Raw genomic sequence first — 18,021 nt, 5'->3', positions numbered from 1 at the left:
TCTCTCCCGAGCCACGTCAGCAGACGGTACATTAAGACATAGACTGAACATTATTACACATTTGCTCATCATATTGTGTGCTCTGCCAAAAAAAAAAGCTGATAAAGTGTGATGAAAATGAGCATACTATTGATTTTATATGGTACTTCCAACCAATATATTAAATAATGGTTAATTTTGTGTTTTATAATAAATAAAAATTTTTTTTTTTTTTTTTTTTTAATAGTGAAATAGATATCATTCCAACATTTCTCTTATTAAATTTACAAACTGTTTATTACAATGTATTCAAAGAAATACATCTCTAAACAATTCACGGTAAGTGTCTGAAATAAACAGCATTTAGACATGCACTGTAACAGCATGAAATCAAACATATTACGCTAGGCTTCTTTAAGAGACTAAAAGCTGTCCAACACATTCTGATAAGCCATTTTCAGGATCATCTGTACTATAACCATAGCATGTTGTGACATTCAATCAGGGCTTGACCCTTTATTCTCAGTTCTTTGAGACTGATGATGATAATTCACTCACACAATCACCCAAACTCCCCCCTCCCCCAAATCTCCACCCCGACAGGGTCTCAGGCTGTCTAGAAAGCACTTAAAAGACCACCTAAAGCAGACCTATTGGGAGCCTATGACGTTATCTATTCTCCCTAACTAAGCCTTCAATGTCTTTATCATGGATAAGCCCATTTAGCTTCTCATTGTCCCTCATTATTCCAGAAGCTCAGCGGACAAAAAAACATGAAATACCATGTATAACTGCATCAAGTAGCACAGGAGATGTTGTTGAGGTCAAGCATATCTATGTAACACAAAAAGGATAAATAAATCTTGCCTAAAAACAGGACAAATAACATAATATAAAAATGCACTTAAGCATCTTAGTGTGTGCGCAACTCCTAAGTGGAACATGGTCTCTAAATTTTCATGAAATCTCATATTGAGAATCAAAAGCAGAGGTTTTATCAAATAAAAGGCCTTCTTTCATTTCTGGAGCAGTGAAAACCACAAATTACATGAGCTCTCTATTCCACATTTTCATCATGTAGGCGAGTGCTTTGATCCGTAGATTGGTCTGTCATAGGAAGCCTACAATGACCATTCAGAGACCATTAGAAACATGATGTGGTACAAGCTAGGGTACTGGATAAATATAATAATTATTATTAAACATTAAATTATTCATCGAACAAGAATTTGTGATTTTATGTGGTGCATTACAACCACATTTACCAACTTGTATTTTGATTGGTCAGTATATAATCTGAACTAAGAGAATAATTACTCATAGTCACAGTCCTGTCAGAAATTTCATGGGAAATGTCTCGCCATGGAAATGTAATCCCATGTACTGCCCCCTTGTGTTAAATAAAGAGCATTGCAGGTAAAATATGTCATTTTCCACTAATCTTAACACTATATTTAATTATATTCATTGTGTTTTTTGGATGAAGTGTAATTGCATGTGCGTTATTTATAGAAAACGTGAAAATAAATGTCCATTCACTGTTTTAACAAGCAAACAATGACAAAGCACCAAGCTTGTTTTCCATAACTGTAGCATGCCACTCAGCGTGAATCTCCGAATAAATAGAGAGCAATGTTTTGTTTTTTTCTTCAAAATCACGGGTCCACACTGTCAGAATCAAGCTCTTTTGATTTGTCTTTTTCACGCCAACGCTTAAATAAAGACATAAAGCTGAAGCCCTCTTTAGCACTTTTAAATGATATTGTTTGGCTGTTTCTCTTGCCAGTACCCAATTGCAAACTAGGTACCATCTCTTCAGTCTTTGCTTCTGGCTCGGCTGATTGTGACTGTGATAAATCAACTGATTGTGATTCCTCTTGAGAATTAAGTGGCTTTGCTTCTGAATCTTTAACAGTCTTTGAAGAGTTTTGTTGTATGGTGAGCATATTACAATCCACAGATTTCCCTTTTCCAATAACACCTATAGAGGGAGCTGGAGATGCATTGACATTACAGGGCACAAATATGTCCTCTTGGCTGGTATTTCCACAATTGGCCTCAGGAAGTGCGATTGTGTGCCGGCGATTGATGATCTGGCTGTTCTCCAGCAGAGGGCTGGATTTAGAAGTGTTTTCTTCTATGGCCATGATCAGCAGCTGTCTTCTGTCTTCCTGGAAGAACGTCTGCCTGGGAGACAGGATCGGTGACAGGGCTTCGCCAGATGAAATACTGCTTCGACTGGACTGATATTGTAAAATTTTCCGTGACACCTCTCTCATATTCTGCACCTCTTTCTCGGTCTGGACATCTTCTTCCTCTTGCTCAGTGGATACGGAGACACGTTGATTGATTGGGGAATCTGTATTTTCCTGCATTGGGCTTGAGATTGTAATCTCTGGGTGATTGGGCGTCTCTTCAAAGCTCTCCTTGATCAAGGAGGATTGCTTGACACATTTGATCCAGCTGTCCCTCTTAATCTCTTTGTTGTCATTGGGGTGGTTGTTCTCCTTCAAGATGGTCTCAGTTAGATTCCCCAGCGTGGGTGAACCGGTCCCGGCTCTACGGCGGGATTGCCGAGTGTTAAACCTCTGTAGGATGGACTCCAGAGCAACTCCTTCGATGTCTTTATCTCGTGAGGAGCAGGTGGCGGTGGAGCGTCGCTTGGCAGCAATTTGAGTACGCTCTCGCTGCCTGCGCCTCACTTCCACCATGTCTCGTTCAAGGTTCTCCTATGGCAGAAAGATGATAGAGAAGTGATTAATGTGATTCATGATGCATTGTACCTAGTCAAGGAGGATAAACAATATTATTACAGACGCCTGTGGCAGCCATTACTGAAAATATGACAAAAAAAAACATCTTATAAATCTTATGAATATCTTATAAATCAATTAAAAAACAAGAACAAAATAATCATCTAAACAAAAAAAAAAATCTAAAAAAAAAAAAAAAAAAAAAGTTTAAAAATATTTCATATTTAATTATTTAATATATAATTTATAATTATCTATTTTAAAGAGGTTACATTTGCAAATATGCTCAAGTATTTTTTTCTTTATTTTGTTTGCCAAAATGACAGTGACCCTGATTCTTATACTTGCACAAATCGGTGTGGATGCAGCATCACTAGGGTTGCAAAATTCTGGGAATTTTTACAGTTGAAACTTTCCATGGGAATTTTTTTATTCAACATTGATGCTTTTTTTGTTGTTCAATGAAAGAACTGATTAAAGTTCTACTCACAAATAAATCTAAGTCAAAAATGTCATTTTTTTTTTATTTGTATTAGTTTGCATGCATGTCTGTTTATGACCAAACAAAATGTTTATATGTATGTTTGTATATGATACCATTTGTATAAATTACCCCAAATTTCCCTTTAATTCCCATATGTTCTTGTTAAGTTTCCAACTTGGAATATTTCCCAGCTTAACTTCCCATGGAAAAAGTTTCTGGAAATTTACCGAAAATTTTCCGCCCCTTTGCAACTCTAAGCATCACACAAAAGTTTTTGGTAAAGTACACTACCGTTCAAAAGCTCTGTAAGAATTTTTGGTAACACTTTACAATAAGGTTTCATTATTTAAGTACTTTATTTAAGTACTTTATTATTTTAGCATTTATTAATCTAAGTTCATGTTAATTACAACATTTACTATTACATTATTAAAATCAAATGTTGTATTTGTTAACATTAGTTAATGCACTGTAAACTAACAACAATGAATAACAGTATTTTTATTAACTAACATTTACAAAGATTAATAAATACTGTAACAAATCTATTGTTCATTGTTAGTTCATGTTAGTTAATACATTTGTTAATGTTAACAAATGAATCTTATTGTAAAGTGTTACCGACTTTTTAATGTTTTTGAAAGTCTCTTATGCTCACCAAGGCTGCATTTATTTGATCAAAAACACAGTAAAAACAGTAATACCATGAAATTTAAGTTTTAAAATGTAATTTATTCCTGTGATGACAAAGCTGTATTTTTGGAGCAGCTATTACTCCAGTCTTCAATGTCGCATGATCCTTCAGAAATCATTCTTATAATCATTCTAATAATAACACTAATTTGGTGCACAAGAAAAATGTATTTGTCACGGTGGTTGTGTATAAATACGAGAACAAGACGAAGAAGATCAGATCACAGGTTATTTTAATCCAACACTGATTGGAAGGTACACAACTCACACATAAAGATGAGATCCGACAAACACAGGACAGAACCAAGAGATTATATAAGGGAGCTAATGAGGGAGAACGTAATCAGGGAGAACAGAAACAGGTGTGGATAGTTAACTAATCAGGATACACACAATGAGGGCAAATGAACAGAACAAGACATGACAGAACTAAATGTAAACATAACAGTCCATAGGCGTGAAAGTACATCCCCTCCCTGGAAGGCGCGGCCTCGCGCCGTAGATGGACCAACTGCGGAGGGAGGGAAGGGGCTCAGGTGGAGGACGAGGAGCAGGTGAAGGGAAGACAGGACAACAGGCAGATGACCCAACAGGAGACAGGAGGGACCAGGGCAGAGAAGATGTTGGGAGGAGCCAAGGAAACAGGAGGAACTTGGAGCAGGAGGAGTAAGGTGGGACCCAGACTGCAGCCAGGCAGGCTGCCCGTGGTGGAATCGATGGAGGGAGTAGCCATGGTAGAGGAAGGGCTGACGACACCAGGGTGGTGACTGACTGAGGCGGAGCAGGTGGAAGAGGTACTAGGGTGTAGCCGGAATGCCGACGAGCCAAGGAGATGGTGAGGATCCAGCGGGACATGGCGATGCCGACGGCTCTGGCGACTGAGGCGCAGACGGGGATCCAGAAGGCCGCAGTGGAGCCGGAGCGACAGAGGACCAAGGTGGAGCTGGAGGGAGTGAGGAAGCCAATGGAGCCAGAGGAATAAACGGACAAGGCGAAGCCAGAGGAGTGCAGTCCCGAGGTGAGGGCAGGCCGACGAATGACCAAGGCGAAGCCAGAGGGAGGAGGGAGCCCGGCGGAACTGGTGGACTGATGGACCACGGTGGAGATGAGGGAGGTTGGAGCCAAGTAGGAGCTAATGGACCGACAAGCCGAGGTGGATTCCTGGTCGCAGAGGCTGGAGGCGGAGACCGGGGATCCACTGACCATGACGTAGCTGTAGACTGGCAGACACACAGCGAGCCCACATCACAGATGGTGGGCTGAGGGTGAGCAGAGGGGCTGACAGGAAGCAGCGGAAACGAGGAAGATGAATGGGTGCTGATGGGAGGAGGTGGGAGAGGGAGGCTGGGTGGGAGTTTGGGACTGGCTGGGAGTACCGAGGCGGTGTGCGCTGCCCAAGCGCTGCACGATCCTTGCTCACACTCAGCGGCGGTACAGTGGGCAGGGCTTTCCTCCATGCCCTCGCTCTCCACCGTAAGCTCCCTTACGAGCGCTGTAGCCAACTCACACACCTGATCAGACGTCTCTTCCCATTCTGACTCCATGGCAAACCTCGGCTCTGTCGCTCCACACAGCGATGGCTCATGCGGGCATTCCGTACCGTGGGATGGCTGCTGGTCGGGGTCTGGGTTCGGAGTGGTGCTGGCGAGATCCTCTTCTCCGAGGCAGATGGTGAATGGCAAGTTACAGCTCGCCAGCACCCACTCCACAAAGGCAGCAAAATTCGTCCACGGACCTTCTCCGGACAACTGCGCTCTGCACGTGGAGTTCAAGCTTACCTGGTAGAAAGTGCAGAGGCAGTTGTCCGGGTAGTGTGTAAAATAGGCAGTATCTATGAAGGTCTGCGTGTGGTCCTCCAATGTTTGTACCCCCTGCTCCATACACAGAAGACGAACAGCGGTGATATCCATGACGAAGGGAAAAACAAACAAAATGAAACCAAAACACAAAAAAAACGCTGCCACACTTAACAGTTAGTGTGTCGGATCTTCTGTCACGGTGGATGTGTATAAATATGAGAACAAGACGAAGAAAATCAGATCACAGGTTGTTTTAATCCAACACCGATTGGAAGGTACACAACTCACACATAAAGACGAGATCCGACAAACACAACAGAACCAAGAGATTATATAAGGGAGCTAATGAGGGGGAATGTAATCAGGGAGAACAGAAACAGGTGTGGATAGTTAACTAATCAGGATACACACAATGAGGGCAAATGAACAGAACAAGACATGACAGAACTAAATACAAACATAACAAAAGTCCATAGGTGTGACATTATTATTATTATCAATGTTGAAAACAGTTGTGCTGCTTAATATTTTGTGGAAACTGTGAAACATTTCTGTATGATTCTTTGATGAAAAGAAAGTTCAAAAGAACAGCACTTGTTACAGACAGAAATCTTTACTGCCACTTTTAATCAACTCAATGCGTCCCTGCTGAAAAAAGTACTAATTTCTTTAAAAAGAAATTAGTGATCCCAAACTTTTGAACAGTAGTGTATGTTATGTTGTATTTCTTCTTCATTTCATGGTAAAGAAATTGTTTGAATTTCCAGGTTTAAACTTGATTTTCACACTTCTAGTGTTCACACTTGTCACATTTGGTTTGATTAAAACAAACCCTGGTGCGATTGCTCGGTTAGTGCGGTTCATTTGAACGTGTGAATGCTGCCATCTGAACCCTGGTGTGCACCAAACAAGCGAACCAAGACCGCTGAATAGATGGGTCTCAGCCCGCTTCCAAACGAACTCAGGTGCGGTTCGAATGATATATGAATGTAACACGGACCAAAGACATGTAAACAAACCAAAAACAGGAAGATGAAACCCTAAAAAGGACAGAATCCTCATGCATATCTCATCACAGTCGAGAGTTTTCCAATCATAGGCATCAGACGCACATCTCCACGCAGCAGATTGTTTGTGTGTGTGACAGAGGGATTCCCGCCACTGTTTTGATTCCTTTACACATTTAATAAGCTCTTCATGAGTTCCCAGATGGCCAAAATACCATCGTATGCAGCCTACGCATACACAACAAGCGCATTTACCTCAGCACACAGCATTGTTTTGGATGTTCGGTAAGTTCTGTCTCAAAATAGGCAATACGTCATAAAATCTGACCAATCAGGTTGTGAACATATACCTATGACTTTAGGTTCAGTATCTTTTGGTTCGTTGATAAAATTTGCCAATCTGAACGCTAATCAGACCAGGACTAAATGTTTTGGGGTTTTTTTTTTCCCTTTTTTGGTTCGGACCAAACAAACCAAACAAACTGAAATACAAGTGTGAACGCACAATGTGGTGTCAGACTTTTGGACTCCACCGTGTATCATTTCAAAGATGTTTACAAAAGTAGTATTGATTTCATTAGGTTTAAAAAAAAAAAAAACTGCTAAGATTGCTTAGAGCACCTACAATATATGTTTAGAATTACCTGAACTGCTCGTTTGAACTTCTCACAGAAAGAGTAGAAAATGGAGCAACAGTCCTCTAGTTTGAACTGAGTGGGGTCCTCACAGAAATACTCTGCCACCGAATCACTCACAGCAGAAAGGGTCTTGAAGCCCTCCTCGGTCTCCTTTAACCTGGTTTCTGCATTCTAAAAAAGAATAAAAGAAAAGATAAATGGAAGAAACTGTTCTGATTTTTTACTTTACTTATTTAACACATTAATATTTCATGCAATCAAGGAAATGTATTGATATCGAAGTGCATGTCAGCCAGGACCGGGGAGGAGGGGGCACCTCGGTCACTCTGCCCCCTCACCTCTTGTAGACCCCCACCCAGCCCCAAAGTGGGTACCCTGGGAAGATGTCCTCTCATAAGTATGAGATGGTGAATGGATGGGTGTAGACTGTCAAATACATAATTGTTTTCATTTCCATTCGTCCTTAGCAAAAATATTTTTCGCTCAGGTTCCAGAGTGAAATAAGAATGGAGTAGCATTCGCTTTATAATGATTCATAATAATCTTTGCCAATAATCTTTAAAAATATCAATAAAAACCAATCACTGCTGCTTTTTTTCAGAGACAGATGCAGCTGTAACCTAAACATGTTATTTGTTTAGCTATGTTTTAAATGTAAAAAAGTCAACACAGGAGTGCGGGCGGTGTGCCTCTTTTAGCTTCAGATAATGATATCTACACTAATAATGTACACTATTTAGATCCATCAATATTCAGAAACAGGTGCAGTTATTTTTTTAAAGTGAAAAAATTACTGCACCTTTTTATTATTTCACCACCCCAACACTTTGTGCACACTGGCACTGAACCTGATGTCAGCACTTCAATAGTCAATAGTGTCAATACCATGTTACTATACCGAAAGACTTTGAACAAAAAAGCTTGCATGCTCACATGCAGAGATAAACTTAATAGGTTATGAAGAACTGTGACATATAAAATGCCTCACCAGCAGAAAATCCCTCATCTGTTCTTCCAGATCTGGATGTTTACTAGCATTCTGTTTTGACACCTGGACTTTACTCACTTCCTTTTGAAAATCAGACTCAATTTCCTGTTTATGAATCCTGTATTGAGGAAGACAGACAATATATTTCACTCTTTTTTGCATTATCAGTGCAGTTTAGTATTTAGCACAATAACTGAACCCTTATAAATCTATTGAAAGACTTTGCTAAAGCAAGTTTGAGTTCAAAACCTCAATAAATCATGATATTAGACTCCCAAGATATAAGAGGACATTACTAGAACTCCATATAAAAGTAACAATACCGAGAATCACATGTAAACACTTTGTTAAAATCAGTAAAACTAAAAGTATTAAAAAGTGTTTTTATTAATTGAAATAAAGCTGAAACAAAATAAAATGACTAACTAAAATTAAAATCAAAACTGAAAACAGAAAAATAAAAGCCAATTCAAATGATTAGTAAGTACTAAAATATCACTGGTTAAAATGCTTCTTTTATTTTTCAAAACTAGCTCCAGATGTTTGTAGTGTGTGTGTGCATTTTTATATTGAGCTACAGTTAAATTAATCAGATAACGTAAAATAATTATAGGGAAGTGACATTTTTGTGGCTTACCTTGCTGCATCTCCAATGTGCTGTAGTTGCTCTGGGAACTTCAGCAGCGCTGCATCTATCTTCTGGGCTTGCTGTGGTAACAGACACATGAGAAAAGAATTAACATGGAAATAAAGCTCTGTGTCTTAATGTGGCTCTGGCACCACACAATAAAATATTAAACATCATTGCTACCATCACAACATAGTGCATGAGGTTCATTCCAGGCTTGTTGGCTTTGGTATCCGCTAGTTTGACAAGAGACGTTATCCGGAATCCCACCGCGCTGCCAGCGTACCCTCCCTGGTGGAAGTGGGGACAGAACGATTAGGATCTCATGACAGTATAAACACACACAAATGTGCAGTGCATTATGCTGTTTTGAGGTTAACCAACTTGAATCATTTTTAACAAGCGTAACAAGATACAGTGGCATGATTATACTCACAGAGTTCATGTAATTGCCTGTCTTCAAGACCAGTCGAATGACTGAATGTAGATCAGCACATTCCAACAGCTCTGGAAATAATTTCAAACATGGATTAGGTGAAATAAAATAAATCAAACCTAGTCACATCTATGTAATTGCACTAATAACGTAATACAGTACTACCATGTTTTTAAACGTTTCCTTGGAATCAAACCTATAAAGTTAGTCATGCTTTAACTAATTACATCATTATGAGGATCATTTAGTATAAAAAATACATTTTTTGCTTTAAAAATGGGAACACCGCATGTCGACTTGTAGGAAATAGCAGACAGCCGTTTATGGTTATACTTAACAATAGGTAGTAAACTAGTTCAATCTTACCTTGTCCAGCAGCGGTCATGACTGCAATAGAGTGATTCACCTCATCCACAAAATGGGAGAATTCCTCTTTGAGTACTAAACTGTTCAACCGTTCCTCATAGCTAGAGGAAGAACATACAAATAAAAATAATCATGATGGCATATCCATATTTAGAATAACTTACAGCGACCTTTAAATGCACTGCCATAATCAATACCTGATGATGGAGATAAAACATGAGCAGAATGCAAATTACTGTATGGAAAGAGCTCTGTCTACAACCGTGTTAAGTGTGTATTTGTCTTTGTGTAGCTGTATACACCCACCAAGGAACTTTGACAAGTTGTGCCATGAACCGATCTGGTTCAGAAAGAGTTGCATAGTCTCCTTTAAAATCAAGAAGCTGACGCACCTGGCGAAATGAAGAAACATAATACATAGCGGTAAGCTTTTAGGTTTGTGATTCAGATGAAAGTGCTGCATAAATTATTCTTATTCTTATACTATCAAAACTTTGGAATTGCTCAATGTGTAATTGCTCAAGGCTCTAATCAAATATTACACACACCTCTCCATCCTCTGGCAGTAGTTTGCACAACTCTTTCAATTTCCCAGTACCAAATCTTTCTCCTCTGCCATTGATAATGTCGTCAATCATTTCACTCACTGACCTGTGGTGAAAGTTAGAGCAAGATGTGATAAAATTATAGATCAGGACCACACTTTTTTTGAGGAGTTACAAAATCTCAAGATTTCCCAGAGATTCACTGGAAGTGGATCTCTGCCAATATCATTTACTGTATAAATCCCCAGGCTTCCTTATGAACTTTATGGAAAAAGCAACAAAAAAAAAAAAAAAAAAAAGTTTTATATGCATCAGATTTTTATTTAATTTTATTTTGGGGGCATTGGTCATCATTTATTATGAAAGCTTGTTTCCACCACTGAATAAAAAATAAAAAAGGTAATTGCGACTTTTTATCTCACAATTCTGACTTTTTTCTCAATTGTGAGTTATAAACTCACAATTGTGAGTTATAAAGTCATAATTGCGAGATATAAACTCAGAATTGCGAGTTATAAAGTCAGAATTGCGAGAGATAAACTCACAATTGTGAGTTATAAAGTCATAATTGCGAGATATAAACTCACAATTGCGATTTATAAAGTCAGAATTGCAAGAGATAAACTCACAATTGTGAGTTATAAAGTCATAATTGCGAGATATAAACTCACAATTGCGATTTATAAAGTCAGAATTGCGAGTTATAAAGTCAGAATTGTGAGTTATAAAGTCATAATTGCGAGATATAAACTCACAATTGCGAGATATAAACTCACAATTGCGATTTATAAAGTCAGAATTGCGAGTTATAAAGTCAGAATTGTGAGTTATAAAGTCAGAATTGCGAGATATAAACTCACAATTGCGAGATATAAACTCACAATTGCGAGATATAAACTCACAATTGCGATTTATAAAGTCAGAATTGCAAGAGATAAACTCACAATTGTGAGTTATAAAGTTAGAATTGTGAGTTATAAAGTTAGAATTGTGAGATATAAACTCACAATTGTGAGTTATAAAGTCAGAATTGCGAGATATAAACTCACATTGCGATTTATAAAGTCAGAATTGCGAGATATAAAGTCAGAATTGAGTGATATAAAGTCGGAATTGCGAGATATAAACTCACAATTGCGAGATATAAACTCACAATTGCGATTTATAAAGTCAGAATTGCGAGTTATAAAGTCAGAATTGTGAGTTATAAAGTCATAATTGCGAGATATAAACTCACAATTGCGAGATATAAACTCACAATTGCGATTTATAAAGTCAGAATTGCGAGAGATAAAGTCACAATTGTGAGTTATAAAGTCATAATTGCGAGATATAAACTCACAATTGCGAGATATAAACTCACAATTGCGAGATATAAACTCACAATTGCGATTTATAAAGTCAGAATTGCGAAGAGATAAACTCACAATTGTGAGTTATAAAGTCATAATTGCGAGATATAAACTCACAATTGCGATTTATAAAGTCAGAATTGCGAGAGATAAACTCACAATTGTGAGTTATAAAGTCATAATTGCGAGATATAAACTCACAATTGTGAGTTATAAAGTTAGAATTGTGAGTTATAAAGTTAGAATTGTGAGTTATAAAGTCAGAATTGCAAGAGATAAACTCACAATTGCGATTTATAAAGTCAGAATTGCAAGAGATAAACTCACAATTGCGATTTATAAAGTCAGAATTGCAAGAGATAAACTCACAATTGTGAGTTATAAAGTTAGAATTGTGAGTTATAAAGTTAGAATTGTGAGATATAAACTCGCAATTCTGAGAAATTTCCTCAGAATTGGACTTTATAACTCGCAATTGCACGTTTACAATTCTGAGAAGAGTTTATATCTCGCAATTCTGACTTTATAACATGCAATTGACCCTTCGCCAGGAGTTTGATTGACAAGCGATCTAACCAATCATAACACAGAATCCGCCATTTTGTCCGACAAAGCAGTCAGAAATTAGTAGATTAACCTCGGTGGACTTGAACTTGAAAAATGGTGTGTGTTGACGTCTTTTCCACGTTTTAAACAACATTCCTTCATTCATTCAACGTTCATTCATGTTTATTTGATGCTATAAATTAACTAGTAGGAAGAGATGATCGGTTCACGAGCCGCTTGAACTGAGGCACTACAGCAATCTGTTACGACACATTAAAGAGCCACAAAACATTTTTAATTGTTTGAATTTCGTAAATAATTACACAATTTAAAAGCTGGGACTTTGTTTAATGTCATAAGTAACCTGCTCTGTCTTGTATGTCGACGAGTTGTCAGTATCCTCTTTGCTCCGCGATGTGTTTTTCACTGCGTGTGGCGTGACAGCGCCATGGTTTGTCGGACAAAGCATCAGTAACTAAGGGGGGCGGGTCTTTGCGAAAGGGTCAATTGCTACTTTATATCACACAATTATGACTTTATAACTTGCAATTGCGATTTTATATCTCTCAATTCTGACTCTGTAACTCACAATTGCAAAAAGAAAAAAAGTCAGAATTGTGAGATAAAAAGTCACTACTCACCCTCATGTTGTTTCAAGCCTGTATGACATGAACACAAAATAAGAATTTAAAAACTTTTGTGGGAACAGAACAGAAACTGTTTGGTCATTCAGGTTTGGAACACCATGAAGGAGAGAAGAATTATGACAGAATTGTATTTTTTGGGTGAACTCTCCCTTACTGTCTCGTATGCCAGTTTAATGTGCAACCACAACTATAAGATATTTGAAGGTTAATTTTCCAGCAGTGTAAACACTCTGGTTTTGTGGCATGTCAACATTGCTCTGTTTGTTTGAGCAGCCAAACACGGCAACAATGACTCATCCAATAGCGTGAGTTTGGGGGCAGGACTACCCGTTTGTCCAACCAATGACAGCTGGGCGAATGTATGAGAAACTAGTTAGAAAACAATTAATACTTTCATCGCTAATAGAACAGACACACTTCATCTTTAAATAGACTAACTACACTGTAAAACTAAATTCTCAGAAACAACTGACACATCCAGCAATCCATCTGTAAGAACGCTATAGAGGAAGTGGCCAACATATGGACTTCCACACTGTGAGTCATACTTCACTTTGTTCTGATTGCTATACACTCTTAATCTCCTCTTCTTGGCCAAGCATTGCAAAAATACCAGAACTAGACAAGCCCCGTCTTGCTTTTTTAGAGATACCCAAGCACACCAAACTGGTATCACAAGCTCAAGCTTGTAGCACTATAGAATTGATGTGTTCAGTAACATGTCAAAGTTAAACTGTCACAATCAACTAATCAATATCTGAGGAGAAACACTGCATGATTAAGGGAACTGCTGATGGTGTGAATAATGCAAAGCCCGTCTTATCTCTATGCTAGAACTCCGGTAGAAAAGATATACCTGGACTGATGTCGTCAGGAAAAATTCACTTGGCTTGCAGAGACATGTGAGCAATCTATCGTATGACTACTGCGTGTTTCCACCCTAAGATCTGCTGATGAAATTGAGAGCTTTTCTTAATAATAATTTGTGATACACTTACCTTCTGAACTGCTTGAGGAAGATACCAATGTTCATGTTCTTCTTGGAGTTAAGAATGGACACCTGGCAAGGGAAAAAAGCCATTATATGGACATGGTTTGACAAAGACAGTTGTCCAACTGAGTGCTTATTAGTTATATTACACCATTAACATAAATGTAAACAGATTGTATTAGGTAATTACTCCACCCTTATGTGTTTAATCATTTTTTTAACTATGAAAAATTAATGATGATTTATAAACAACAACAACCACCCTGCCTATTAATTTCTTGCATTATTAGTAATCCCCGGAATGTTGCGATGATGTGATTCAGCAGTTGTAAAATTAGATGCTCTGCATCACAGTGTTTTTGAAATGTTAGTTATTCAATATTAGTGGAGCCCGCCTTATGTAAACACTTACAGAAAAGAAGAAATCACTCCACCTTTGAAAAGGGTTCAGATCAAAGGACAAACGTAGTCAAGTGGCATCCATAAATGCCAAAGTATTGTCTTTTGAATGAGTGTAATCATTATTTGAAAGAGAAAGTTACTTCAAATCTAGTTACAGTGCTAGGAAGTTTTGTTTTTGACTGTGGGGCACAGCATGACAAATCATGATTACAACAACGAAAAATGTAAAAACGTTCCAAACAACTGGCTGAACTGCAATTTTTTTTTTTTTTTTTGCTGGAAAACACACCAGTCATGCTAAAATCAGACTGTTATTTGAATTTCCTTTCAGTAAAATTTTCCCCCTCTTATCTATCTGACATTAGTAATAGTTGTCAGTTAGTTCTGCATCATGTGACTTTGGCAGAAGTAAAGCCAGTTTTGAAGCACATTTTCTGACAATATGCCATTACCTAACCTAGAATTTATTATGCAATGAACTTAAATTACCAAAAAGGGAAATGACAAAAATAGTAATTAGTCCACATTGGCCACAAAAACTGTTAATTTAGTAATATAACAATATTTAGTAATATAACAATAACAATATGAATAGCATACTTTTTCACACACACGTTTGTTTTTGTGAATTGTGGGGACATTCCATAGGCGTAATGGTTGTTTATACTGTACAAACCGTATACTTTCTATGCCCCTACACCAAACCTACACCTAAATCTACCCATCACAGGAAACTGGGCAGATTTTTACTTTCTCAAAAAAACTGTTAATCACTTCTGTATGATTTATAGGCCTTTTGAAAAAGGGGGACATGGGGTAATGTCCTCATAAGTCACCCTGCCCTTGTAATACCTATGTCATACCCATGTCATACAAATTTGTGTCCTGATATGTCACAAAAACACACACACATACGTATGTTGGGTTTCCAGGTTTTACGGGGACTTTCCATAGACAATAATAATTTTTATGCTGTACAAACTGTATATTCTATATCCTCATCCTAACCCTACCCCTAAACACAACCCTCAAAAAACATCATTCTGTATGATTTATAAGCTGTTATAAGTCCTTATGGGGATCAAAATAACATTTTGTCCTCACACTGTAACACTGGACAACATTTTTATATATATATATATATATATATATATATATATATATATATATATATATATATATATATAAAATTTAAGTTAATTCATGAGGTAAACCTTAATCCAACCTATTCAAAAAATAAAAATGAATAGATGATGAATGGGTTTGATCAGGTAAAGTAGCTCCTTACTGCAACAATTGCAGGTCACCACTTTTGTAGATAGAAATAGTATGATAGTACACTACATGGAAGATAACTGACCATAAAGAAACGGTTTATGCAAAACTAGCAAATAGGACACCTCTTGTGTTCGGCATGAGAATATTAGATGCTTGAATCACCTTCAGCTCTGTAAACATTACTACAGAAACACTTATAGATCCCAAAATAAACAGAATTGATTATAATAATTGAGGTTAAGTCATATTTACAGTGTTTTGCCACAGCTGACACAGTCACAAACCCTACCCTAGTGACAAGCATGATGTAAGCATACAGTATGTAAATCTCTTTGAGTAAATCAGTCTGGAAACACCCATTTACTGTAAGCCTGCAGGCACAAAACAACTTTTCTAGCACATTCCTCCTGAACTCACCATTTCAGTTCCTGGGGCATTGCTTGGGGATTGGCGTACACTGCGGCGGGTTGTGGCCTGGACCTGCTTCTGGTCATTGCGGCTGAACAGCTCCTCCATACGTTTGGTGTCCAACTCAAACTCTCTGTTCTTCTCAGCCGTCCATATGTTATGTTTGCCTATCACAGTGTGGTTTGGTATGGTCTCCCAATTAAAATTACGCATTTTAGAGGCCCGTGTGGGCCCTCTGGAAAATGGGCCTCCACTTGAGAAGAGGCCAGGGGGTGGAGGAGGAGGGGGAGGTGGGGCATTAGGTGGTGGTGGTGGTGGTGGTGGTGGCGGTGGTATCATGGTTTGGATGTCACTTGCAAAGATATTGCTGCATCATCCCTTTAAAGACAGGACAGAAAAGGAAACCATATGTAAAGCGTGTGTGTAGTATGTTAATATCTGCTGTCAGCTGTTAACTGAAAAAGGAAGGATTAGTGTAATAGGGAAGTTAACTGAGAAACTCTAGGTGATAAGCACTGGTGAATAAACTAACAAAACCAGGGCAGTGGAAAATATCTAATGGGTTTACAAAAGTTTACATGGAAAACGTTAATGCCCAAACTGTCCAAATTAAAATTGGTGCACATTTCCACAGAAGTATGGTACACACATGTAAACAAAATTAACATGGACAGATGTGTAGCCTACTACTACTACAGTATTTTTGTAAGGGTTAGTTATAGGCTATCATAATTTCTTGAGAAACTTTTAAATCTTTAACAACGAATAATATATATATATAGGCCTATATATAAAGCTAAAAAAAAATCTCTCAGTTTTACCATAGTACTTAAATGGTACTGAGTATTACAATAACACAGTCCGTGGGGAAAAAAACTACTTGGATATCCATGGTATTTAAAAATAATTTACTTACTCGTGTGAGAGGTATCCAGACGTCTACCAACACAAATTACTGACAATATCCGAATTTACTTTAGCTATATACTCCAGAGAGAAACATGCTCCATGTTACTCTATCACACGGGACTGTAGTTACTGTTCTGCGGAAGAGTGATGTTGCAATCTGCTCTCTTACCTGTAGCTCACGCCCAGAACTCGTCAGCGCTTGTTTCAGACGTAATCCATGTGTCATTGCTCAGATTTCATAAAAATACCACATAAATGGGTATTCACCAAACTTAACAGACAATAAAAGCAACTACCGTTAACTGAACATAAAGTAAAAGCAACTACCGTTAGATTTCGAAAGTTTACATTTATTTGTTTCATTAAACTCAGAGTAAAGGTAGTTAACACTGATACTTTTGAAAGGGTTTAGTGCCGCTTTTAAACATGATTATGGGTAAAATATTGGTTAACCCTGAATGACGGAGCCAGAGTAAAGCAACCAGGTGCTAGAATTTTAAGGGTTTTTTTTTTTTACCAACAGACAACCAATCATGTTTACCTTATTAAATATTCATGATTTGCACAGAAAATTTCGCGCGTTTTAAATTGTCAAATGGGTGTTCATTTCATGCCAACAACGAAAGCAAGCGCTTTAACTACCCAGGTGAAAAAATACTATAGTGCTTTTTAACTTAACTATAGTAAATTGTATATATTATAGTATTTATTACAACACTTTGTTAATGAATGCTACAGCATACTGTAGTATTAATTATAGTGAAGTGAAAAACTGTAATAAATACTGTAGTATACTTTAGTTTTTACTACAGTAAACTGTAGTGTATATTGTAGTATAATATACCCTATAGTTATAGAACACTTAGCACAGTATTGGGTAATGTAATTTGTTTATATTACTATAGTTGTTATATAACCACAGCTCAATATAATTACCACAACAAATTAATTCAAGTACTTTACTATAGTATGGTTCAAAAACACTGTAGTATTTACTATAAATTATTTCACCTGGGTAGGGTGATGAGACATTTTTATGGAACTTCAGAAGAGCAATTACATCATATTAAATATTTTTGGCTTGATTAAAACCAAGTTAAGTAGATTTCACTGCAGACATTTGTGGGGAAATGTACAGTACAGTCCAAAAGTTTGGAACCACTAAGATTTTT

General features: G+C 37.6%; 1 protein-coding gene across 2 annotated transcripts; it reads right to left on the bottom strand.

The window, feature by feature from the left end:
• Window positions 1–248: 248 nt before the first annotated feature.
• fhdc4 (FH2 domain containing 4) lies at window positions 249–17,146 on the bottom strand. Of its 2 annotated transcripts, none has more exons than XM_048161883.1 (12): window positions 17,019–17,146; window positions 15,950–16,318; window positions 13,860–13,921; window positions 10,320–10,422; window positions 10,078–10,163; window positions 9,772–9,872; window positions 9,406–9,476; window positions 9,153–9,260; window positions 8,979–9,049; window positions 8,342–8,459; window positions 7,360–7,524; window positions 249–2,708 (listed from the first exon to the last, which is right to left on the bottom strand). In XM_048161883.1, the coding sequence occupies exons 2-12, from the start codon at window positions 16,277–16,279 to the stop codon at window positions 1,635–1,637; spliced, it is 2,289 nt and encodes a 762-aa protein (XP_048017840.1). In that variant the 5' UTR covers window positions 16,280–16,318; window positions 17,019–17,146; the 3' UTR covers window positions 249–1,634. The 2 variants fall into 2 exon arrangements, with proteins under 2 accessions (XP_048017840.1, XP_048017839.1); XM_048161882.1 differs by lacking the exon at window positions 17,019–17,146 and adding an exon at window positions 16,857–17,012.
• Between the last annotated feature and the right edge of the window lie 875 nt (window positions 17,147–18,021).

The sequence above is a fragment of the Megalobrama amblycephala genome, linkage group LG16, assembly GCF_018812025.1.
Source record: "Megalobrama amblycephala isolate DHTTF-2021 linkage group LG16, ASM1881202v1, whole genome shotgun sequence".
NCBI lineage: Eukaryota > Metazoa > Chordata > Actinopteri > Cypriniformes > Xenocyprididae > Megalobrama > Megalobrama amblycephala.
The sequence above is the reverse complement of the archived record's forward strand: the minus strand, read 5'-3'. Positions and strand labels throughout refer to the sequence as shown.